The sequence below is a fragment of the Lissotriton vulgaris genome, chromosome 6 (genome assembly GCF_964263255.1).
Source record: "Lissotriton vulgaris chromosome 6, aLisVul1.2, whole genome shotgun sequence".
In the NCBI taxonomy this organism is placed as follows: domain Eukaryota; kingdom Metazoa; phylum Chordata; class Amphibia; order Caudata; family Salamandridae; genus Lissotriton; species Lissotriton vulgaris.
Window position 1 is genome coordinate 1,753,301,272 of NC_141694.1, and position 26,305 is coordinate 1,753,327,576.

A 26,305-nucleotide genomic window follows, 5' to 3' on the forward strand; every position below is an offset into this window, starting at 1 on the left:
CCTAACTTTTCATTGGTTGCAACACTGGGATTGCCTCTCCAACTTTGCCCATTTCTCAGGACCTCCTGCAGTGACAGAAAAGTGTCAACCTGACAGTTGAAGGGTGACTGTCCGTTCCCAGCCAGGATGTCAGAGTTGTAACTAATGTGTTGTTACTGGGTTGGGGAGGCCATTTGAGTAGGTGGAGATCTTGCGCCTCTGGTCTCCAGCAGTGATCCAGCCCCACATCAACCATTTGGAGCCTTTGACAATCACCCTAGCTCTGAAAGCCTTCCTACTGGCCATCAAGGGAAGATTGATACAGGTCGAGTCTGACAACCCAACCACAATTTGGTACTGCAACAGGCAGGGTGGCCTGAGGTCCTCTATCTTGTGCCAGTAGACTGTACGTCTCTGGAGGTGGCTTCACCAGTAGAAATTATTTCTGGTAGCCAACCACCTAGCTGGGTCCGTGAATGCCAGAGTAGGTTAGCTCAACAGGCACCAGCTTGCACACTACAAGTAGTGTCCCCATTCTCCGGTTCCTTGAACATTGTGGCATGGCAAAATCTGTTCACCAATGTTTAAAGCATGCAGTGTCAAAAATCCTGCACCATGGCGTTTCCTCAAAAAAGATCATTGGGAGGGAGGTGTGGCTTTACCACCATGCAGTAGAGTCGTGCTGTGCTACAGCTCTTTTGGCCTGGCTTGATACTCTGCACAAATCTGCATCCAACCGAAGACATTGCATCGTTTTTTTTGCCTCCTAATATCCCAAAATAGTCGCAGTGTATGGAGATTTAAAAATCTCCTCTCTGTTGCCATAGCACCAGAGAGCTTGGATGTATGTGCCTGAGGCCTCTGCTGTTGTGGATCTGAGCATAGTGCAGCGGAGGAGACCCTGGGTGTGTTCCTGGTAGACGATGCTGATGTGCTGCTAGGGCCCGGGACAAAGACCAGGGTAGGCCGTTGTCTGTGACCTTAGTGAGAGCTGCACTGCCGCTTGAGAGCTGAGCGGCCGTTGGACAGAGGCACTGTGACCTTCACTACACCAGAACTGTGCAGTGAGTGGCTAGATAGAAGGAGCTGGGGCCTGCGCTGCACTAGAACTGGGTGGCTGGCATGGGGATGAGCGTCGCCGCAGAGTGCATAAATGCATAATAAGAGATGGCAACCTTCTGAGAATTATTGCAGCTGGGGCCAAGAGTATCTGCAGTCCCGGACCACAGGGGGTAGACTCCACTCAGAAAAGTGTGAGTTTGTGGAGAGCGGTCTAGCCGGTCCCCTTCAGCTCCTCCCTCATTGTGAACAGGCGTGAGGTCTGCAAGAGGGATCCCGATGCAGGATGTACGCTGAGGGCCCCTGGGAGGCCTGAAAGTAAAGGGGTGGCTGCCTGAGGTGGTGAGCAGGTGGGCACATAAGTACCTCCACCCTAAGGCCATTATGGACTGGTACCATTGTGCATGGAGACACAGGAGTGCGTGGTGGACCACTGCTACAAATACTTTACCCTTAAGCCTCAAAAGAGTTTGCTGTCTCACGCTCTAAGAACATTTGCCAGCTCAGCACCGGGAAGCCCAGCGCAAACGCACCGGTTCTGGCTCCACAAAAGTAACCGCCCTGATGAAGGGGACCAAAAGAGCAGCAGTGCCGCAAGAAGTTCGCCGGGCGGACTAGAAGCATGACATCGACGGTCCCTCTTTGTTGGACGTGCTCCAGGCAGCTCAACTAACAAGAACGTCACTGGAATACAAAGTTGATGTGATGTGTTCAACCTGAATCTAGAATAAACTGATTTGCATGGAATCATGGATCGGGTAGCGCATGCGGTGCAACAGGTTGCAGATACAGTGAAAGACCTCTGCAACACAACCAAGGTAACAAACAGCTTTTCATGCAGGATGAAAACCCGCATGGAAGATGCAGCGGGCAGGTCATGCAGAAATAACCTGTGCCTGGTGTGTCTCCCAGAGCGTGCAGAAGACGACTGTTTAGAACTTTATGTAAATTGATACTTGTATAGCGCACTACTCACCCGCAAGGGTCTCAAGGCGCTTGTACGAATACCGCTGTGGAACCCATCCTGGCTTTCCCTGTGAGGCGTCCACTCCTGGGCACCCCCAAGGTGGAGGCCAGGCATCCTTAGCGTTGTGGGGGCCGTTGTGGAGATTAAGCAAGCTATTGCCCAGAGTTGCAGAGTGGGACTCCATGATTGGAATAGGCAAAGAGGCGATAATTATCAGGTCCGTAGAATTTTGAGCCCAAGACCCGCCGAGGCGGGGAATTGAACCCTGGTCCCGGGCCAGACCTCTGCATCAGGGTCTGCCGCTCTAACCATTGAGCCACACTTCTCCACCTCTGCCGCTCTAACCATTGAGCCACACTTCTCCACCTGTCGAGAAATGGATCCTGGCCATCGGACCCCTTGTTGCCAGGGGCTCAAAGGAACCATCATCTTCCACCTACTTAACTATAGGGACCGAGAAGTACTGCTGCAGGTGGCAAGAAAAGCTGGTAATCTGCACATTAAAGAGGCACATGTCATGCTATTTCCGGACTTTACGTAGCATTTACAAAAGCTCTGGCAATCTTTCAAAGCATTGAACCGGCGATGCAAAGACTACAACATGAAAGACATGATGTTCTACCTGGCCTAACTGAAAATCCTGCATAAGTGTAAAGCTCACTTCTTTACAGAACTGGCCCTAGCGTTCAATTTGCTGGACACAAGTAGTGGCACTGCAGAAGGTAGAGAACGTCAGGCGTGTCCAGTCACACCACCCAGATGTTACTGAATCCCCCCTGCCACACAAAACGTTGATTCTGCTGACTACACCACCCATTACACTGTGAACAATGGTTGAAAGACTGGCTTCAGTTGGGTTACATATGGGATCATACATAATAGCACTACCACTTCCCCCTATACGAGTGGGACCTGCTAATTGCAGTGGGATCTTGAGCAAAGCCCCACGCAATCCAAACCGACAAAGCAACATATAAGCGTTAATTTTCTTTACTTGCTATGCAATGAAGGCTATTGCCAGTTGGTATGTTCTCTTTTCTTTGTTCTCCAAGTTTGCACTGTTTTACATTGTTGTTGCCTACTCAAACACTGGCCGCATCAGTATCTGTAAGCCACAGGCAAGGATATACGATACGGTTGGAAAGTAGAGGCTTGGACGCTCCCAAGGGCACCCAGATGCAGCAATTCTTATTCATACACTTAGCTGGCACTCACAAGGCGACACAGTACGAAGGAGGCTGAGACCCTCACGATGCCTGGACACACTATGATTGTGCATACCTTTCCATAGCTGATGGGCGAGATCAAACTGTTAACATTGAATGTTTAGGCCTTAATCACTACTGCAAGAGATTGAGGGTGTTAGCATATTTGCGCAGACATGGTGTACAAGTGGCCTTCCTGCAAGAGACACTTCTGCTGCTGGTGGAAGCACACAAACTGACAAGTGAATGGAAGAGTGATTCCTTCATTCCTGTTACAGCACACGGAAGAGGGTGGGCATATGGCTTTCCCCGAGCCTGCTGGTGAGAATTCATGCCCTGAACATAGACAATGGTGTGTTATTTCCACAGTCTGGGACAAATGCTCGCACCATATATATGCATGCCACTAATACGGCTAGGCAACCTTAACTGTTCTGTGTGCACAGCAATATAGATCGCACACCTCCAAATCCACCATATAAACCTAGAATGTCTGCCTCGCGTTGCCAAGTGACAGAAGACCTAAATTTGGTGGATACCTGGAGACAAAGTAACCAACACAAGTAGGAGTTCACACACTACGCGGCCCCCAGCCATATATTCTCCAGACTAGAATACATATAGGTAGATTGAGACCAATCATGGTATGTGACACAGGTAACTCATATGGGGAAAGCACTCTCTAACCACTCTCCGGTGTGCCTGTCCTACTCCATAGCTGGATATAGAATACTTATACCTACATGGCGGCTGCCAGGGTCAGCTTTACATGATGCAGATTTCAAACAGACTATGCACAATACAGTCGCAGAGTATTTTAACTTGAACGACAATACAGCCAGCAGCAGAGCAATAGAATAGAATGCCCTTGAGGTGGTGGTACGCGGCTTTGCCAGCTCAAAGGGTTTCTTCAATAATTAGGACTCAGGACAAGGAATTCCAGAATATGGATGGTGTACTTACGCACCAACTAGACCATGCCAGGCAGACTCCTAGGCCATAGCTCGGTTAGAAACCATATGCGCAGATATAACAAAGAAAAAAAAAATGGAGGTGGAACTGCTACAGAACAGTAGGTTCCACCAGGGGCCACATAGCGAAGGAGCAAAGGCAGGTAGATTACTATCCTGGCTATTAAGATTACTATCCTGGCTATTAAGAAGGGAAAAGACACCAGCATGCATTACAGCTATTGGAGGCAGTAATAACATGATAGAAGATAGGAGGGAATAAACAATACCTTCCATGGATACAATCCGCGATTTTACAAAAATCCACAACCTATAAACACAGAGACTGCATATCTAATACTGGAGGTAGAGGGTCTGCACAGATTGTCGTAGGAACAGGCAATGCAGTTAAGGAGCCGCTTACTATAGATTAACTCAAAGAAACCATGAAAGAACTGAACACCAATAAAACCCTGGGGCCAGACGGGCTGCCAATGGAATCGTAACATACATACAGTGATCAGCTGGCTGAAAAACAAACTACTACAGATGCATCAGGAGGTGATGGAAAGGGGCTCTTTCCCATGCTCTGTTAATGAGGCTGTGATGGTACTCTTCCTAAAACCAGGAAACTGTCCACTAAATTGCAAAGCGTATCAACCACTTTTGTTGTTATATACTGTTAAAAAATATTGGGCAAAACTCTGGCCCGATGACTACAACTTGTAATAGTCTGACAAAAATGGGGTGACCCTGTGTCCCTCAGAACCTAGATATATCGTAATAAACAAAAAGTGGTTCTGGCCCAACAGAACCACTTTTTGTTTATTACAACGTGTAATAGGCACACTACTTTGGCAACGACCAATGACTTTTTATACCAGATAGGCGCGCGCCACTTAATCTTAAAATACTAAGTCATTTTTTTGCTGAAACACAAGATGAATGAGCCCATGGCCTTCGTGTCCCAGGATGTGGAAAAAGCATTTGGCACACTGTCCTGACATTAAATTCTTGCAACACTAAGAGCCATGAATGTTGGCCCAGCGCTCATAGCAATGGCCGAGCTACTATACACTAACCCTGTCTCTAAAGTGAAAACAAATTGATACATATCGGCAGAATGGAAGTTGAAACACAGCATGCAGTAGGGATGCCTGCTGTACCCTCTGCTCTACGTGTTAGTAGCCAAACCACTGGCCTGTCTGCTCAGGATCTCTGACAGACTGGGACATTGAAGTGGGAACTGTGAAGCACCTATTATCCTTATACACAGACAATCTGCTTACGTAGCTGTGAAACCCTGTGGATCTTTTGCCATGCCTACTTGCTATAATGGACGACTTTGGTCGACAGTCAGGACTGCGCATCAACACACACAAGTGGTTGTTGTATCCAATAGCCGGTCTCTTAACGATACCTAGAAAACTGTTCTCTCCCTTGGACATTCCGTGGGAGACAGCCATTCCGATATCTGGGGGTAATTGTGGCTACCTCAGAGTGCACCTGAACACACATAGGCTGATCCAAGGACTTCAGTTCCCTTGTCATTGGCTGGGCGCATTGCAGTCTCTAAAATGATTATTACCTCAGTTTTTCCACCTTTTTAGGGCAAGCATTCAAGACCTCTTGTATATACTTTAGTATATACTTATATGTGTATGTGCTTTGTGGCCTCTGGAGATCAGCCCTAGGACTTGTCTGCTTCCGCTTAGGGACTTTTTTTCTGTTCAACTGCCTCTATTTAACTGTCTTGATAGAAAATGACCAGTAGAGGTCAATAGAATACCAAATTGCTTTCGGCTGAGGGACTTTATATATTTTTTTTTTCTGGCAACTGCCTCTATTTAACTTTCTTGATAGGAAACGACCGGCAGAGGTCAGTAAAATACCAGAATCACTTTAGATTCCAGTCCATAGAAATTCTCCTCCACGAGCACCTGTTGACAATAATATTTTTTTCAAATCTTGTATTTTCAGTGATATGACAACTGAATGCCCTGATTTTATATTAAAAACCGAGCTTTGGACTATATCATTTCCAGCGGAAAGGCACTATTTTTCTCCATGTGTTCCCATACCTGGCGTGTCACGCAGTTTGGTGCTTATTTTCCCTCCATGTTAAAGAACAGTAGATGTTTCAGCACCCAGGCTAATGTGCTGCATAGCTAAATACATATAAGGTCCCAAAGGCGAGACCGATTGCATTGCAAGTGCTTGCTTAATGCAGCCTCTACACATTACCCCAAAAATACATTAAGAGATTCCACTACCTTTTTAAACACACTTGTATGGGGGAAGAAAAGGCGCAGGATAAAATGGGCACACTAGTCTGTACGTATGAGGAGAGGGAATGTAGTTTCCAGGGGTGGAGGCATATTACCTGGCCACGCAGCAGCAATTTTATTCTGGCTGCCAGCACGGATGGGAGGCTATTGCAGGGCTGCACTGGGAAAGATTCTGCCTAAACAGCACCTTATGTTGCCGGATGCCCTGAATGAGGTACACCTATATTGCGGGGCACAGCACTCCTATGGCAGACCTACTACAGGTGATTGGGCAACCACATGCTGCAGAACCATTGTGAAGGTGGATGCCGAAATGTGTCCTTCTGGACTACAACATGGACAATGTCTGAATGGAAAAGGGGAGGTTGCCTCATACTAGCAGACATGTGGGAAACCGAAGCAATGACCTCTTTCAAAACTGCCATGACACATTTTTAGGTGTTGCATGAGAGATACTTAAAATATAACGCCATGAAAGGTGTGATGTCCAAGCTTTGGGAGTGGGGTACTCTGCCTGGATCACTAGGTCCAGTGTGGCAGATCATGTCGGGTCCATCAGACTGCAGAATCATCACACAGCTATTTGCAGCCATCCAATAAACCACACACAAACACCTCTGCACTCACATGTGACCTGGGATGCAGACTGCAACCCAGCATTTTCGGACACGCAATTGAGAACACTCTACTGCTGATAAAAGAAGTAGTGAGCAATGCTAGATTTTGCTTACTCCATTTCCACTATGTGCACTGCACATACATAACGCCTACAGTGGCACCACTTAAACCGTGACGTTCCAAGCCGATGCCCCAATTGTAGTGTGTAGGAAGCTACATATCACCAGAGTGTCCTAAAATTGTTGAGTATTCTGGGGAGGTGGAAGATTGACGCTTGAAACATATGTCATTAACTGTACCGCTGACCCCACCAGCGTGCCTACAAGGTACTGATGTCATAATTGCCCCGACAGGGCCATCACAGTGTACAAAGAACTCATGAGCCTGGGCATTTGCCCTCTCATTCAGCTGCCACTTCTGGAGGATCTGCTGCCTCAGCAACACGGGGAGGTTCCCACATCCTCATTTCTATGCAGGACATCTCCATCTTCATCCATCCACGTTAAGAAGCGACGGTTGACTTCTTTTGACTTCCATCCTGATAACGGCCTTTTTAATTCTTGCAGCAAGATGCCAGTCCATGAAATCCGTCTACGCTGCATTATGGGAAATGTTTGTGGCCTGGTGTGGGGTCCATCACCTCGTCCCTCTGCAGACCAATCTTAGTATTGTTACTCCCTATGGCTTCTGACAATCAAGACCGTCTTTATCGCCATCACTTCTGTGCGACACATGCACCCTCTACTACATACACCACTTTTTTCCACTGAACAAATTGATGCTGAGGACTTAGTATGCCTTCATACCAGGTCAGTCAGTTGATCACTCTGACAACATTTTTCACTCCATCATACCTCTCGAAAGAAGATGCGAGGCTCCATCAGCTTGGCCATAATTGTGCTTCACGTTTTTACTATCACCGTGCAATAGGTCATCATGTGAGCAGTTAGTTGTGGGGTTCAGTGCAGCCATGAAAGGCAAGGCAGTTTCCAGATGTTTAGTGTACTGAATTAAAATCTGCTACACGCTAGCTAAAAACCCAATGAAGGCCTGCGGGCTCATTCTGCCAGGGCCATTATGGCTGCATTAGCAAGGGGACTATTTGTTCTGGAAGTCTGCCAAGCTGTGGCATGGGCTCCAGTGCACACTTTCATGAAAGACTAATGCCTTGACAATTTTCTCTGCTTGTCCTTTTGAGGTAATGTTGTGGTATTTGTTTTCAATGTAAGGAACCTTCGGTTAGAAGTATGCATCAATGGAACATGTTACTTGGGGTATTAACCAGAAAGAGCATTAAGGGAGAAAAGTTAACTTACTTCCCATTCCACCTGAAGGCTTACAGATGAAAATGCCACACCTACTTTTGTTAAGAAAATTCAGACATTTTTGTGTTTGCCAACTATTATAGTAGATTCATTCATCAGTTTTAGAACTAGTAAGACCAAGTTACTAAGGAAGGAGTTAGCCTTTGTCTGATCAATAAAGCAGATCAAGTATTTTGCGTTTTTAGGGAATGTTTTTTCTAGTGCCCCATTGTTGCAACTTCCCATCCCATCGTGGAGTGTCCATTCGTTGGTGAGACAGATGTATCTTGTGCAGTGTGAGGTGTTTTGTCTCGGAGAAATACAAAGACTGATCAGGTTTATGCAACAACTTACTTTTCCAAGAACGCTTCACCAACAGAGTTTAATTAAACCATTACAGATATGGAACTTTTGGCCCTCAAGATCTTTCGAAGAATAAAGGGAGGCTGTGATAGGGTAAAACACACTATAGAGGTACATACAGACAAATGATGTATTATTTTTTAAGACAACCCAAGTACTTACTCCTAGGCATCTCAGATGTACTCTGTTTCTCTCTTAATGATTTTGTGCTAAACTATATACCAGGATTGTACATCAGGAGACCAATGATCCACCACTAATTTCACCCCAAAAGGGGATTACTGCTCATTCCATTGCTTGGATTAATATAGATTTATTTCTAAGGAACATGCAAAAAAGTAAGTCTTTAGATGAGGCAAGCTTGTTAATGAAAACGATTAGACATGAAAACGAATGCTTGGGATATCATGAAAGGGCTCGGTATTAGATCATTTAAGACAACAGGCTATGGATTGTGTACAGGAGATTTGATTCTGAGATGGCTCGGCATCCTAAAATTGCTACCACTTTGTCAGCATTAAACATATGTTTGTTGGCCGGAATGATTTTCTGATATTGAAAATGTTAGTACAGAACGATTATTCTGTACTAACATTTTCAATCTGTGCCCAAATCAATAGATAGCTTGGTAAGCCTTTAGTGTTTTTTTTAGACCCTTGTCTGTTCTTCCTAGACCCTGACATATTTTGGTCAATGAATGTTTTTACTTCTCTAGAGTCCATGGTTATACAGTAATTGTAGTAGTTCTGGATCATGTGACTAAGATGGGACATTTCATTTCTTTTCCTAGTTGATGTTGGCACAGTTTATTTTCACTACATATTTGTTTGCAAGGTGTTCCACGTGCGGTAATTACTAATAGAGGGGTTCAGTTTATTTTAAGAGTCTGGTGTGCTTCATGTAAGGAAGTAGACAAGAATTTTCACCTGGCCACTGGTTAATACCCTCAAACAGATTGCCCTGTGGAAAGATTGTATATAGACTATGTGGTTGGCACAGTTAACAGACAACCCAGGGCTTACATCTTTCATTCCCCTTTCTTTTGTACTTGGGCCATGATTCCTCTGATATTTCCTCTCAATCAGTTTGTCTATATTCGTTCCAGCTGTGCAAGCATATTTAGCCAAGTTAATTGGCCTTCAGAAATATGAATAATAATTTGCTTTAGAAAAAGCTGAACGGCATATACATTTTATGCAGATCTTTAGAGAAACTCTCCGTCTCAGTTTCTGTGAATGAGTTGGTTTGGTTGCTTGCAAAAAAATTGCACTTGAAAAAATCCTGTTGATGTCAACCCAAGTGTGTGGGCTCATTTGTGATCTAACCGAATGTGAATCTAGTTTCTGTTAAATTCAAGTTGCCTCAGTTTATGAAAACACACCCAGTTTTTCGTATTTTGGTTAAAACCTTGCTCTGCAAAGACACTTTGTGCTTCATATCGTATGCTAGTCAAATTGAATTCAGAAAGTGAATATGCGGTCACAGAATTTTGGATGCTAGAATTATAAGAGGAATATTACAATACACGGTAGATTGAAAGGGATTTGCTCATGAGGAGTGGCCATGGAAACCTGCTTCCAACCTTTATGCTTCAGACTTGTTGAAAGACCTTCATGTTGGGTAACCTGGCAATCCAGGAGCCCAAACAGTGGTCTTTAGGTGGTGGGCACCATCAGGAAGTGGAGCTGCAGGTGCCGTGTACTGCTCTGTGTGATTCATGCGCGTAGAGACGTTGGGTCGAGCCTGTTCATGTGGATTTCTTGTAGTCTGGAAGACCAGTGGCCATCACAGAGTTCTAGCGCCATTGTGGGTTGTAGCGTCCTGTGTATGGAAAACATGCTGTGCTGCAGCTCAATAGCTGGGAACTACAGTTCCCAGCAGGCTGGACTCTTGCTTGTTCCAGAGAGACGCCAACCATCTTAGGTTATTTGGTATTGCTTCCCATATAATTGACGGCATAGACAATATTGCTGCAGCCAGGATTTACTACTTGGATGTTGAACCTCATTTACTAGAAACTCGTTTTCTATTGAGGAGGGTTTGTAACTAGACTAGTGGTTCACAGAGAAGTATCCTGAAATCATATTGTTGCTGAAAACGACATTTTGAACTAATATCAAGGAGTTAAAACTGGGATTTAATTTACTATGGAGTAAAGCCAACAATCTAAAGCCGTATTTTGGATGGAAACAAACTTTGAACTTGAACTAATACAAGGAGTATAGTAAATATTTTACATTTGTGGTGTTGGTGGAAACAAACTTTATCTAGAACTGTTTGTGGCTTATTGTGTGTGTGTGTGTGTGTGTGTGTGTGTGTGTGTGTATATAGCATCACAAATACAACGCATAAAGTATTAGAGTTTTAATAAGATATTCGTTATCTATGATACAGAATTCGAGTAGACTCATTTTTCACCGCAAGAGTATGTGGTGACGACATGTGGTAGTTTTATAAGCATAGAAACGTGCGTTGATTTTTGACATACTTATTGTTTGTGTGTTTATTTTTCTGCATTTACCACACCCTGTACTAAAAATGGTTCTCTTCCTGCACCCGCCCCTGTCCTCTGCATCCCCCGTTGTCATCCTTCAAACGCCTCACTCTCACTGAATCCCTGAAAGTGTCCTACTGTGAAGATAATGGACACTATTCTCAAAGGTAGATTTGGTTTATGCATAGGTTTATTTCCAAATGTACCCGAGTTACGCCTGACCGGACTAAACACATTTAGTTGTGTGGAGATCTCTGCCACAAATGTGTAAATCCACTCAAGAAGTGGGAAAATTGGTGTTCCAAGGTATGGTTACACTTATAAGTCTGAACAACCACAAGCTCACTTTTGTGAGTATTCACATACACCTCTTAATACCATTCCTGGAGACTGTAGGATTTTTACTCCAACTGCTGCTGTTAATGCCTTTCCACAATGGGAATGGGAATGAAGCTCCCCTCGATTTGGTGGGAGTGTAGAAGAAAGGCTTTCCCCATGATGAAAAATATTTTCCATGGGGAACAAAAAAGTGTTGTCGCAGACGCTCTAATTTCCACAGTGCTGAGTTCTCCACCATAGAACATGTACAGTGGGAATACGCTTCTGGTGGGAATATCGTATGATCTTCTGAAAAGCACGCCTGAAAACCTGCGCCAGGTGCAGCTAAACATGCGCATTTCTGTGAACGTTTGTGACTCCCAGAAAGTTGGAAAATGATGTCCAGCCAGAGATTTCTCCCTATAATTGTCCACCTTTCTTTGTGAATCTTGTCCAATATTTTATTCTCATTGTTCATCAAAGTTCTCTCAGGACAAGCTCTTTCATTGTTGCTCAACATTGTTAATGTCCAGGTGTGTTACCAAAAACTCCTAAGACAGGCTGATACTTCCTCCCTTGCAGAAACCTGCAGTAGAATCTGATGACCTCACCAAAGACTAACCCTTTATCACTAATTATTAAGCAGCCCACACACAGTGAACACATCAATCACAGCCATTCCGTGCATGACTTCCAATCCTGCCTCATCATGCTGCAGCACAGAAGCAGCGACCTTGCAAATTATCGACAACACCCTCCTATCCATAGATAAGGAGGCTATCTGCTTCCTGATACAAAATAGTGTTACTATTGGGTACATTTAACCTTGACTTCAGTTGAAAATGTTAACATATTTTATTGGAACTCGAATGGTCCCAAATGTTTGTCAGTAACATATTTTTCCATGCGTTGGACCTGAATGAATAAGTGGAAGAATACAATGGGCATCCGTCAGTACTTATCCTAGCTGAACTTGAAGAGAAGGACTTGCAAGGTGACAGCTAGAGAATGTTTCTAATGTGGGTTTTCAACTGCCTACATATAGATTGGTTGTTGAAACCTGCCTCCAGTCTGTTCCAGAATGCCGCCCTATTTTACAAAGTAGTTCTAGAAAGAAAGATTGGTTGGGGGACAAGGAAAGATGACCTTGAAGCAGGATGTCTCTCGTATTGGTTTGGAACTGGCGTTGGAGATAAAAACCTCCACTATCCACGCCAGCGTTGTGAACTATTCACAAGTTGTTGAAGATGGTTTGTAGACCGGTACCCATTGGAGGGATTCAAGGTGAGCTTTGACGGGAGGGAACCCAGAGATGCAGATTTAAAAACGGGAGAACTGGGAGCATTTTTAATTACCTCTGGTTTAGAAACCTTCTCAGTCCCAAAAGAGTGGCATTGCCATAGCTGAGTTGGGAGGAAATTACTATCTGGGCATCTCCCCATTTAGCAGTTCAATAAGAGGAAAATGTGTTCATACTCCTGAAATGGCAGCGCGGCTCCAGTTGTACCTCTCAATTGTCTTCTGATTCAAAAGGACAGGGCCATGAATAGACCGCCACCAATCAGAAGCCTGTACTGGGCTGCTTGCTTAGGTATAGGACCTCGGTTTTAGAATTGGGTTGCAGCACACCCATGGTCCTAATGATGCCACTGCAGTGAAACAACTGTGCTGGGCGATGGGGGTGCAGGAAGGGGCCCTACTAGCTGCATAAGCAGGTGTCTCGTCCACAAAGGTAAATAGAGAAAAAAAGAAAACATGAGGGATTTTAACGGTGTGGCACTGAGGGCAGCATGAATGTTGAACGGCTTCAGGGTCGGATATGATCCCTGGAGCTTATGCAAATGGGCTCAAGGGCAATCCCAGAGGGACTAATGTTTGATATCTCCGAGGAACGTACAGCATTAAGAGCCAGTGCATTTTGAGGCACGCTTGCTATCCGATAAGAACGCGAGTATAAGAGTGTACAGTAGAGGGCAGCAGAAGACCACATTTCTTCAAATGCAGGTGTTAACTTGCTGCTGCTTACACCGGCAACTGAACAACTTCCTATTTGAGGAAGTTGTGTTTTAGATGGCCTTTCTTGCTGTTATGGGATGATGAATCCCGTGTGGGGGAAGAATACTTTGTGTTTTGATTGCTTTCGAATATATTGCCGGAAATATCCCTAAGATTTGTATTTTACAGTTTACTCCTCAGATTGCAGTAATCGGTGGATCGAGGGTCACTTTTAGTTTCCAAACTTTCGTGAAATTTGTTAGCGAATTTAGTTGGTGTCTGTTGCAGTCCAATTTTTTTGTCAAATGTTCAGTTTTATTACTGTTTTGTAATTTGAGTGTCTTTATATACTTTTGCTTTTTGTTTGAATTGTAGGTGGACGTTCACATAACACCGGGAACTCATGCCTCAGAAAATGCAGGTAGGCAGCCGGCGTGGGGCTAAAACTGTTTGGAGACTTGTTATTCAGCTAAACCGGAACTATCAGCAGCTTCCATTTTGACAATCTCACACTTTTGTTTCGGCAAAACTCTGCTCATCGGACATCTGTGCTCATGAGGGCTCCAAAACTCTTATTTTACAAAGATGAAACCTGTGTCCATCATAGAACAGGAATAGCACCGACGTCCTTTTACAAAAATACCCATGTGGAAATAAATGACCCCTCCAGTTATACTGGAATACACGCTTTTATGGGCTAACACATGCAATATTCGCAGTAATCTGCAGTCTTACTAACTGCGAGCGAGCTCACACCTTTACTTCGATGTTTTCACCTCTGATGGCTGGTGCTAAATTTTTAAACTCTGTAATGGGTTATTGCTTTTAAGTGAATAGCACTGCTTCTAATCGCAAATATTAAGTGCGTCAATCAAGGTGTCCTAAATTGGGCTCTAGGAGGAATATTTAATTATTGGCTGTGATTTCTCCTTGTAAATGACACATTCCTGTACTATTTACACATTAATGTAGTGATCCTGTTCATGGCTTTCTGAGGGTGGCTGAAAGGCGGTGTGCTGTATTCCACATCCGTCATCAGCCCAGAGGCTTCATGTTGTTTTGTACTACTGTGGTAGGATCCAATGTGCCTGCTTCAGCCCCAGCATGTATAGGAAAAGGTTCCTCTTGACTAGCGACGGGCACAATAGCTCATTGATACTTCTGGTGGTGGTGCACATTTTTAGTGGTGGGCGGAGCTCATGGAGATACATAATTACGTAAAGTTACACGAGCAGGCGGAAAATGGCATGCTGCGCTGCTGTTTTGAGCCAGGTAGCTTGTTCCTCGCTGTAAAATTAGCACAAACTGCTCCACGCGGTGCGCCAGAGAGAGCTGCTGCTTTTTGCTGTTGAGTAGATTTTCTACTCCAGTGACGGGTTTCTCAACTCAAATGCTCACGACCACCACGTTGAGAAATCTCTACGGGAGGCATACTAGCACCCGACAATTACGTTATGGGATGTAAATTCTCACTCACCAACTTACCGTTAGCGAGCTGCATGCAAAAAAAATCTCTGCCAAGCAGTGGTTGGTGAGGTTTTAATGCAGCGTCGCATTCCAAGCGAAACATAGAGTGGGTAAAACTCTACCGGCAGAGCGGAATTATTCGTCCACCCCTACACATTTTCCCTAGTTTCAGCAGTACATAGCAGCAATTTGCAAACAGTCTTCCTGAAAATGTTAGGTGGTTTTAAGACTTTCCTTTTCTGTTGATAGTCTGCCTCAATTGCATTCACTGTAGTCTAAGGTGCTCCAGGGAGTGCATTTCAGATAATAAATAAGTAAAATAAATGCTTCAAGAGCGCGATCACTTAGTGAGAGCATTGTTACAAGCAAAAAAGTTATTTAACCCCTGCATTAGTTACTAATGAACTTTGTGCATCATTTTGTTCGATTCTGCAGCCCACTGTACCAGACTGATCTGGACATAAAGTATGAAATACTCGTGTTAAACAGTGCTGTTTTGAGAGAAACCTCCACGTGTGTGTTCAGATTTTTACTGCAGCAGTGCCGAACCGCTGGTTGATGGAGAATTAGTTGTATTTTGCTTGCTTTTGTATTGAAACTTCTGCATTCTTAAGGGAATAAACACCGGTCAAGTAGAAAGATTATTTTAAGTGAACAGGAATTCTAGATCTTGAGAGTGGAGAAATGAAGGAGCAGCATAAGGATAAAAACAAGCATCACTGTGATGCATACTACATGTTCCATTGCTGAGAGGTGATGTTTATGGTCCTCGAGAGGTAGAGCCTCGTGTGAGTCAGGAGTTCTTTCCACTCTCAGAAATGGCATTGAATGATATTTTACACCTCTCACTGACGCATGTATGGTTTCGGCCCGGCAGCTTAGTCTATGTATTACCTTTAGTCCTCGGTGTAAGCCAACTCTCAACCTCTAAGCGATTCATCTGAGAAACTCCCCATCTTTCCCTTTGAATAGACATCCCAATTTTAAGAGCTATACATTGCTTATTTTACCCCTCACATAAGTATGGTCCGTGCTTATCAGGGTAGTGGTATCAGTCTGTTTTGCTTTTTGGCTATGGTTGCTTGTTTGTGAGAAGTGTTGTGGGTCAGATGGAGTTGTTTGAGAGGAAGATCTTAAATAGTACAAGAGATGAATGCAAAACATTTTGGCACAGAGTAGATGCAGTAGTGACGTTATGATAGATACTGACTGTCCGAAGCAGTTCTTCCTGAACAAAATTATCCCTCCACCCTCTCAGATATGGTAATCTGCAATGATTTGTGAACATAATAATGCAAGTGCAATACATTAGAAAGATTAGAAAATGTGTTCTGTATCTCCACCCAGCCCCATAGGAAAGATTTTTACCTCAGTCAGGACTAAAGGATACTGATTACTCAATGAGGAATGCACACTCTTCCAGCCCGTTACTTCCTGGTAAATGCTAGGAATAATTAAGGCTGTTGAGGCAATATCACTTTAAATCATTATTATCCAGCCTCTTAAGAGACTGAAACATACCTGCAATTGTTTAGTGTCATTCAGAGAGATTGGTCTTTGTTCTACAGTCGTATTGCCTTAGTATTGTGGCATTGTAACAAATTCTAGCACCCCTAACTAGAACCAACTAATTGATTGCAGGATGGACCGTAAGGTTGTATGACACCTGCTAGGGGTCTGCAGTGCCTTCCAGAATTGGCATTGCTTTGTGGTCAGTCGCAGAGTGTTTAGATTGGCTGAAATTCTGCCTACTTTATAGAACTGTTTAGTAGTCCAGAAAGCAATTTCAGAACTGCTGTCTAAGCCCACGTGCCCTCACATGTAAATGGTGCGAGCCGTATCCTCCATTGTCTTAGACTTCACACTAGCACCCCCTCCCGGATCCAACATGCCACAGCACATCTCATCCAGGGCCTGAAGAAACATGATACCATAATTTTTTTTTTTTTTTTTTAATTATTGCGATTTTATATAGCGCGAACATTACCCGAAGGTGTCAGAGCGCTTTACAAAAGAACCAGTTGCGATACATAAGGACTTAGGATTACATGAGTTACATAAAAGACACAAACAGAAAAAAATTGTAAATGTACAAGTTGTAAAGTCACACAAGGAAGAGATACAAACAGAAAAAAATATGTACAAGTTGTAGTCACACAAGGTGGAGATACAAACAGACTCAAGGAAGAGATGAAAATGGATAAACTCTAAGAATCACATAGGAATGGTAGAGCGAGTACAACGGTCTACTACATATACTAGTAGTTAGAGTTATATATATATATATATATATCGGCTCAGTAATCCCTCCCCACAATGATACAGGAAAACAGGAAGCAGCACTCCCAGGGTAAGTTCACAATAGTTTTAATTCTCAAAAAAACGCGCTTTCGGCACTCGGCCTTCCTCAGTAATGAGACAGAGAGCCATGGCAAACACAATCCATTTAAACCATCACGTGTCATAGACGCTGAACATAAAGATAGGACACAAGGGAAATCAGTGTCCGCCATCTTGGAATGGGTCTGTATCTTAGTAAATAGTGGCAAAATATGCAAAATACAAGATTGTTTACAAATCACAATCGATAGGATACCCACAATCAGTGAGAATTCAAGGATTAATAAATCAAGTTGGTGAACATTCTATCAAGCCCTGAATGGGCTATGACACCGCATAACGCCGCTACCAGATCCACACACAACGTTGTACTATATCGCCCTGGATGGGCTACTAGTCATCTCAATATAGCTGACGTGGTGGTATAATAAAACAACCCAATAAATCACATTAAAATACATTATACTCAAATGTAACATGGAATCCATTGAAGGAAATAGAAGCAATGATATGGCTAATCAATAACGGTCACAGTGCATATTATTCATCATTCATATTAGATGGACAGCCAAGTCTTCATGCATATTCAATCCCATAGGCATTTTGCTTTGTAGATCGATAATATATCGCGATTCCAGTCGCCTGAGCTTTTGTAATCTGTCCCCTCCTCTTACACTGAATGGGACAGAGTCTAAACAGAAGTAGGCTAACAGATCCCTGTTGCGTGCATGCTCTTTATCAAAATGTCTGGCTACAGGGTAGCTCACATCCGCATTCTGAATTGCTCTTTGGTGTTCTAAAATTCTTAGTTTTACCGGATTCGTTGTGCTTCCAACATACCTTCTGCCACAAGGACATGTCAGACAATACACAACGTATGGCGTGGTACATGTGAGAAATTTCTGTATTCTCCTAGGCTGTTTCACTCCTGGTACACTGTATTGTATGGTACGTTTGCTCGCTTTACACGCCTTGCAGCGTCCACAAGGAAAAAAGCCTTTCATGGGTTCTGACTTGGGTTTGGGTTTGAACTCTTCATGGTGACTATGGACTAAGTAGTCTTTCAGTGCTCTCGCTTTCCTAAAAGTCACCAAAGGATATGAGGGTAAGTCCTGTTTGATGACATTATCTGTCATCAGGATGTTCCAATGTTTACGCATGATGCGTTTGATGTCTGAAGCATTTCTAGAATAGGTAGTTATGAGTCTAAACGACCCACCATCAGCTTTCTTATTGTCTGTTTTATCTTCTAGTAGTTTTTTCCTTTCTAGATTCTGAACTTTACTTAAAGCTTGCCCGAGTACTCCATCTTTGTACCCCCTAGCTTTAAATCTCTGTATGCTGTTACTTGCTGCTTTTCGGAACTCCTGCTCTTTAGTGTTGTTTCTCTTTATCCGTAATAGTTCCCCATAGGGTATACTATTAACTAAGCTCTTCGGATGCCCACTGGTCGCAAATAAGGTGGAATTCCCAGCGGTCGCTTTCCGAAAGAGCTTAGTATGGAGACTGCCATCTTCAACAAAAACTGTGAGATCAAGATAATTAACTTCCCTTTGACTGATTTCTCCTGAGAACCTCAAATTGTTGTGGTTGTTGTTGAGTACCTCTATGTATTCATTCGCCAACTCGACAGACCCTTCTATAATAATGAAAAGGTCGTCGATATACCGGTACCAACATTTCACAAGATCGTTCCATTTCTGATTGACAGGAGACCAGGCCACCTGCTCCTCCCAACACCCCACGGATAAATTCGCGAAGCTTGGGGCAGAGCAGGTGCCCATCGCTACTCCTGTTAGCTGTTTAAAAAGGTCCTTGCCAAAGAGAAAGATATTGTTGTTTAGGCAGAATCTTAAGAATTCGATCAGCATTTTATTGTGCTCAAAGTATTTCACTGGTCTACTCTCCAGAAACCAGGAAATAGCTGATAGTCCTTCATCGTGCTCAATGCACGTGTATAAACTGGTGATATCAATAACCAACATAGTATACCCTTCACACCAATTTATTTTTTCAATGCAATTCAGAAAGTGTTTTGTGTCCTTCAAATATGATTTTAGATTAACCACATGTGGAGAGAGAAAAGAGTCAATGTACATTGACAAATGTTCTGTTAAGCTGCCTTGGGAAGCTACAATAGGCCTCCCAGGGGGATTCAATAGGTCCTTGTGTATCTTAGGTAGATAATAGAAAGTCGGAGTTACGGGATTCAAACATCTTAGAAATAAATGCTCATCGCAACTCAGCATATTCTTGTTATACCACTTAAGGATCATTTCATGATAATCCTTGATGCTGGTGTTGTACATAGATTCCGTCACTCTCATATATGTGCTCGGATCATTCAGTTGACGTAGCGCCTCCTTTTCATATTGTGTCTTTGTCAGCAACACAATGTTACCCCCCTTGTCCGAGGGTTTGCATACCAAGAACACACAACTGGCTACTCACATGGAAGTGCAACAGAAAGGGGGAGCCACGAATTTTAAACCTACCTCAACTTTCATGCCTGTAATAGGGACTGATGCTATAGACACTTTCTCGGAAGCTGTTATCCAGGACTTACGAAATCTAAGAAGCACCACGAAATCTAACAATGACAAGCTTAACTTTACTAATAAACAACAATTGGCACTTAAAAAGCTATGTGAGGATTCGTCCTTGGTATGCAAACCCTCGGACAAGGGGGGTAACATTGTATTGCTGACAAAGACACAATATGAAAAGGAGGCGCTACGTCAACTGAATGATCCGAGCACATATATGAGAGTAACGGAATCTGTGTACAACACCAGCATCAAGGATTATCATGAAATGATCCTTAAGTGGTACAACAAGAATATGCTGAGTTGCGATGAGCATTTATTTCTAAGATGTTTGAATCCCGTAACTCCGACTTTCTATTATCTACCTAAGATACACAAGGACCTATTGAATCCCCCTGGGAGGCCTATTGTAGCTTCCCAAGGCAGCTTAACAGAACATTTGTCAATGTACATTGACTCTTTTCTCTCTCCACATGTGGTTAATCTAAAATCATATTTGAAGGACACAAAACACTTTCTGAATTGCATTGAAAAAATAAATTGGTGTGAAGGGTATACTATGTTGGTTATTGATATCACCAGTTTATATACGTGCATTGAGCACGATGAAGGACTATCAGCTATTTCCTGGTTTCTGGAGAGTAGACCAGTGAAATACTTTGAGCACAATAAAATGCTGATTGAATTCTTAAGATTCTGCCTAAACAACAATATCTTTCTCTTTGGCAAGGACCTTTTTAAACAGCTAACAGGAGTAGCGATGGGCACCTGCTCTGCCCCAAGTTTCGCGAATTTATCCGTGGGGTGTTGGGAGGAGCAGGTGGCCTGGTCTCCTGTCAATCAGAAATGGAACGATCTTGTGAAATGTTGGTACCGGTATATCGACGACCTTTTCATTATTATAGAAGGGTCTGTCGAGTTGGCTAATGAATACATAGAGGTACTCAACAACAACCACAACAATTTGAGGTTCTCAGGAGAAATCAGTCAAAGGGAAGTTAATTATCTTGATCTCACAGTTTTTGTTGAAGATGGCAGTCTCCATACTAAGCTCTTTCGGAAAGCGACCGCTGGGAATTCCACCTTATTTGCGACCAGTGGGCATCCGAAGAGCTTAGTTAATAGTATACCCTATGGGGAACTATTACGGATAAAGAGAAACAACACTAAAGAGCAGGAGTTCCGAAAAGCAGCAAGTAACAGCATACAGAGATTTAAAGCTAGGGGGTACAAAGATGGAGTACTCAGGCAAGCTTTAAGTAAAGTTCAGAATCTAGAAAGGAAAAAACTACTAGAAGATAAAACCGACAATAAGAAAGCTGATGGTGGGTCGTTTAGACTCGTAACTACCTATTCTAGAAATGCTTCAGACATCAAACGCATCATGCGTAAACATTGGAACATCCTGATGACAGATAATGTCATCAAACAGGACTTACCCTCATATCCTTTGGTGACTTTTAGGAAAGCGAGAGCACTGAAAGACTACTTAGTCCATAGTCACCATGAAGAGTTCAAACCCAAACCCAAGTCAGAACCCATGAAAGGCTTTTTTCCTTGTGGACGCTGCAAGGCGTGTAAAGCGAGCAAACGTACCATACAATACAGTGTACCAGGAGTGAAACAGCCTAGGAGAATACAGAAATTTCTCACATGTACCACGCCATACGTTGTGTATTGTCTGACATGTCCTTGTGGCAGAAGGTATGTTGGAAGCACAACGAATCCGGTAAAACTAAGAATTTTAGAACACCAAAGAGCAATTCAGAATGCGGATGTGAGCTACCCTGTAGCCAGACATTTTGATAAAGAGCATGCACGCAACAGGGATCTGTTAGCCTACTTCTGTTTAGACTCTGTCCCATTCAGTGTAAGAGGAGGGGACAGATTACAAAAGCTCAGGCGACTGGAATCGCGATATATTACCGATCTACAAAGCAAAATGTCTATGGGATTGAATATGCATGAAGACTTGGCTGTCCATCTAATATGAATGATGAATAATATGTACTGTGACTGTTATTGATTCCCCATATCATTGCTTCTATTTCCTTCAATGGATTCCATGTTACATTTGAGTATAATGTATTTTAATGTGATTTATTGGGTTGTTTTATTATACCACCACGTCAGCTATATTGAGATGACTAGTAGCCCATCCAGGGCGATATAGTACAACGTTGTGTGTGGATCTGGTAGCGGCGTTATGCGGTGTCATAGCCCATTCAGGGCTTGATAGAATGTTCACCAACTTGATTTATTAATCCTTGAATTCTCACTGATTGTGGGTATCCTATCGATTGTGATTTGTAAACAATCTTGTATTTTGCATATTTTGCCACTATTTACTAAGATACAGACCCATTCCAAGATGGCGGACACTGATTTCCCTTGTGTCCTATCTTTATGTTTAGCGTCTATGACACGTGATGGTTTAAATGGATTGTGTTTGCCATGGCTCTCTGCCTCATTACTGAGGAAGGCCGAGTGCTGAAAGCGCGTTTTTTTGAGAATTAAAACTATTGTGAACTTACCCTGGGAGTGCTGCTTCCTGTTTTCCCGTATCATTGCGGGGAGGGATTACTGAGCCGATATTGTTGTCTGGTGCACCCCCGACTGGCAGGCACCAGCCAAGGAGTGCGACAGGCAGGTGCAAGTGGAGTGTATATATATATATATATTTAGATATATAGATATATAGATATATAGATATATAGATATATAGATATAGATATAGATATATAGATATAGATATATATATATATATATATATATTATATATAGATATATATATTATATATAGATATATATATTATATATAGATATAGATATATATCCTTCCTACTGGCGGTCGCCAGTAGGTATATATAGTTAGAATTTTCAAAAATCCCATAGAGAAAAAATCCTATGTCTAATAACTTTGGCGTTTGTGGACGGAATTGGCTGAAATTTTCAGGAAAATGGAACATTTTGTGTCTGAGCAGCCCCTGACAATTTAGGGGGGTTTCATCAAGGGGGGGCCGAGAAAAAAGGGGGGTCCCAAAACGCGTTTTTCCCATGTTAATTTCCATAGGGCGGTTGGCCTCACTTTTAGCTCGAACGGCTGAATGGATTTGCACGAAACTTGGCAAAATTGTAGGGACTGTTAGCCCGATGTGCCTTTGCTAGGTCTCAATATATGTGCTCCAGTGGATTTTGAGTAATTTAGGTTCAAAAAAAGATATATATCTGGGCGGAGCCTAACCACACATCTGAGCTGATTGGCTGTCAGCACTTCATCCAAGAAGTGTTGGCAGCCATCTTGGGACCAATATACATGATAGCACCTCATTAAAAAGCAATGTAGTTAATAGAGGGTTTTAGGACTTTAGTTACATTATAAATCATTTGTTGATGGTACCATACTCGTTTTAGGAATTGTGGTGGGTTCTAAGGTGATTTTGCCATGTGAAAAAAACTTCTGCTGTGATATAATGAATATTGTTTGAAAGAAAACAAATATCTCATGATTTTCCCACAGTGGTTTGGAAGGGGATCTATAAGCTAAACTGAAAGCATATTTTCTGTAAATTCACATTATCTTTCTCAGTCATGTGAAAATGAAGTCTGACATTCTCAGTAAAACATGTACATCCAACAAGGACAGAGACTGTCAGTTGATTCCTTTGTGTTCTACTGCAGCCTCCTAGAGTGTTCTAAAGAACAACTAGAGCGCTAACAGTCCCACTTATTACAAAGGTATGGCACACCTGAAGCCATCTTGATTGGAATAAAGTGGTAACTCTTAAAACATTTAATTTAAAAAGAAACAACATGAGGGGGTCTATTTTGCCATAGAAAGTATGATTAGTGCTGCAGAATGAAAAATTAGGGCACATTTTGAGTGACTTCTCAAATCCTTTTCTATTTCATTAAAACATTCTGACATGCAGTCTCCCAAAATGGCCACCAGAGACAAAAGAGCCCAAATGTAGCCCAAATATCACCCAGATGTAGCCCAAGTATAGCCCAATGACAGAATGTCCCAGAGTGTTCTAAAGAACAACTAGAGCGCTAACAGTCCTACTTATTACAAAGGTATAGCACACCTGGAGCCATCGTGATGGGAATAAAGTGGTAACTCTTAAAACATTTAATTTAAAAAGGAACAAAATGAGGGGGTATATTATGCAATAGAAAGTATTATTAGTGCTGCAGAAAGCAAAATTAGGGCACATTTTGAGTGACTTTTCAAATCCTCTTATATTTCATTAAAAAATTCTGACATGCAGTCTCCCAAAATGGCCACCAGAGACAAAAGAGCCCAAATGTAGCCCAAATATCACCCAGATGTAGCCCAAGTATAGCCCAATGACAGAATGTCCCAGAGTGTTCTAAAGAACAACTAGAGCGCTAACAGTCTTACTTATGACAAAAGTATGGCACACCAGAAGCCATCTTGATTGGAATGAAGTGGTAAGTCTGAAAACACTCAATTTAAAAAGGAACAACATGAGGGGGTTAATTTTGCCATAGAAAGTATGATTAGTGCTTCAGAAAGAAAAATTAGGGATCATTTTGAGTGACTTCTCAAATCCTCTTCTATTTCATTAAAAAAATTCTGACATGCAGACTGAAACATGCACTTTGAATACCAGCAGCAGACGTCCCTGGTGAGCAGTAGCTTTACTACAGTGATCTAATGTGCAACTAGAGTGCTAACATTCAGAATTTATGGCAAATGTGTGACACATCTGAATGCCTTCTTGATGGAACCAAAGTAAACGAGCATTGAAAATGCAATAGATCTCGCCCTCGTTTAAGTTAAAGCCATTCTGTTTGTAATGAGGTGGCTTTTTAGCTTTGCTTTTATTAGTGTTTTTTCAACTTTCATGTAAATAACATGCATCTGTATGCATATAAGTATATGTATGCATGCATTTATGTTTGTATTTATAAAGATATACAGATGATATATGTTTATATATGTATGTATATATATATATATATATATATATATTCACTGAAAAAACCATAGGCTATAGACCATATATAGTTAGGAATTAGCATTTACAAAACCTTGAAAATTCACTGAAAAAACCATAGGTTATAGACCATATATAGTTAGGAATTAGCATTTACAAAACCTTGAAAATTCACTGAAAAAACCATAGGTTATAGACCATATATAGTTAGGAATTCGCATTTACAAAACCTTATTTTACTCACACAAAACCATTGAAATTCCATATATAGTTAGTTGCACTAACTATATATCGCGCACCCGCAATCCACTGCTGATGATGTCACATATTACATCATACATGACATGGTCAGTGACATCACTGATGACATCACTGATGACATCACTGATGACATCACTGATGACATCACTGATGACATCACTGATGACAACATCCAGTGACTGTATGTTTCTGTAAAGTTAAAATATGTCTTACATATTGAAGAATGAGTGGATGTATAAGTGTCTGGATGAAGGATTTAGTAGGTGCATGACTGACTGTATGAGTGAGTGATTAAATGTGTCTCACTGAGTGCATGGGTTAGTGACTAAACTGTCTTAATTTGTGCATCATTATGTCTGTTCTGTAAACTGTTGCATGTGTTGATAAGTAGCTATATGAGTAACTATATGGGTTATTGATTGGTTGCCCAAGTATTTGTATGGGAGACTGAGTGTGTGTGTGGGTGGCTGGGAGGTGTATGACTCTGTGCATAGATGTGCGAGCAGTTGATTCACTAGATGTATGGTTTCAAAAGTGCATGTGGAAACCGCTGTATGGGCGGTTGACTGTGTGCATGAGTGTATTGGTGAGTGAATGGATATCTCAGTGCTACATGTCAAAGTAAGTACATATGTAAAACACAGTACATGTGAGAGTTGACATATATAAATAACTGTGCATAAGAGCCAGTGAATGTGTGAGTGGCTGTATGGATCATTGTGAACTTGTATCAGGGATTGTATAAGAGAGTAAATATGTGTTGGTATATGTTTGAATAAGTAAAGTTTGTATAACTGTATAGTTGAGGAAATGGAGGTGTGATTGATTGCATGACTGACTAGGTGTGTGAGTAACTCCATGGATGAGTGACAGTCTGTGAGTGTCTGTTTACACTGATTGTATCTAAGGTTATATTAGAGTCTGAAGAGGTTCATCGTATTATCACATGAATGATATCATCAGTGATGTGATCAGTAATGTCAAATGAGATGTCATCAGTGATGTCATCAGTGATGTCACTGACCATGTCATGAATGATGTAATATGTGACATCATCAGCAGTGGATTGTGGGTGCGCGATATATAGTTAGTGCAACTAACTATATATGGAATTTCAATGGTTTTGTGTGAGTAAAATAAGGTTTTGTAAATGCGAATTCCTAACTATATATGGTCTATAACCTATG

At 42.3% G+C, this 26,305-nt stretch overlaps 1 protein-coding gene across 1 annotated transcript in view; it reads left to right on the top strand.

The window, feature by feature from the left end:
• Window positions 1-26,305, top strand: part of CIAO2B (cytosolic iron-sulfur assembly component 2B) — a 72,325-nt gene that overhangs the window by 40,171 nt on the left and 5,849 nt on the right. Inside the window, exon 4 of the mRNA XM_086925478.1 lies at window positions 13,916-13,961. Coding sequence (XP_086781604.1) covers window positions 13,916-13,961 — 46 coding nt within the window. The remainder of the gene's footprint in view (window positions 1-13,915; window positions 13,962-26,305) is intronic.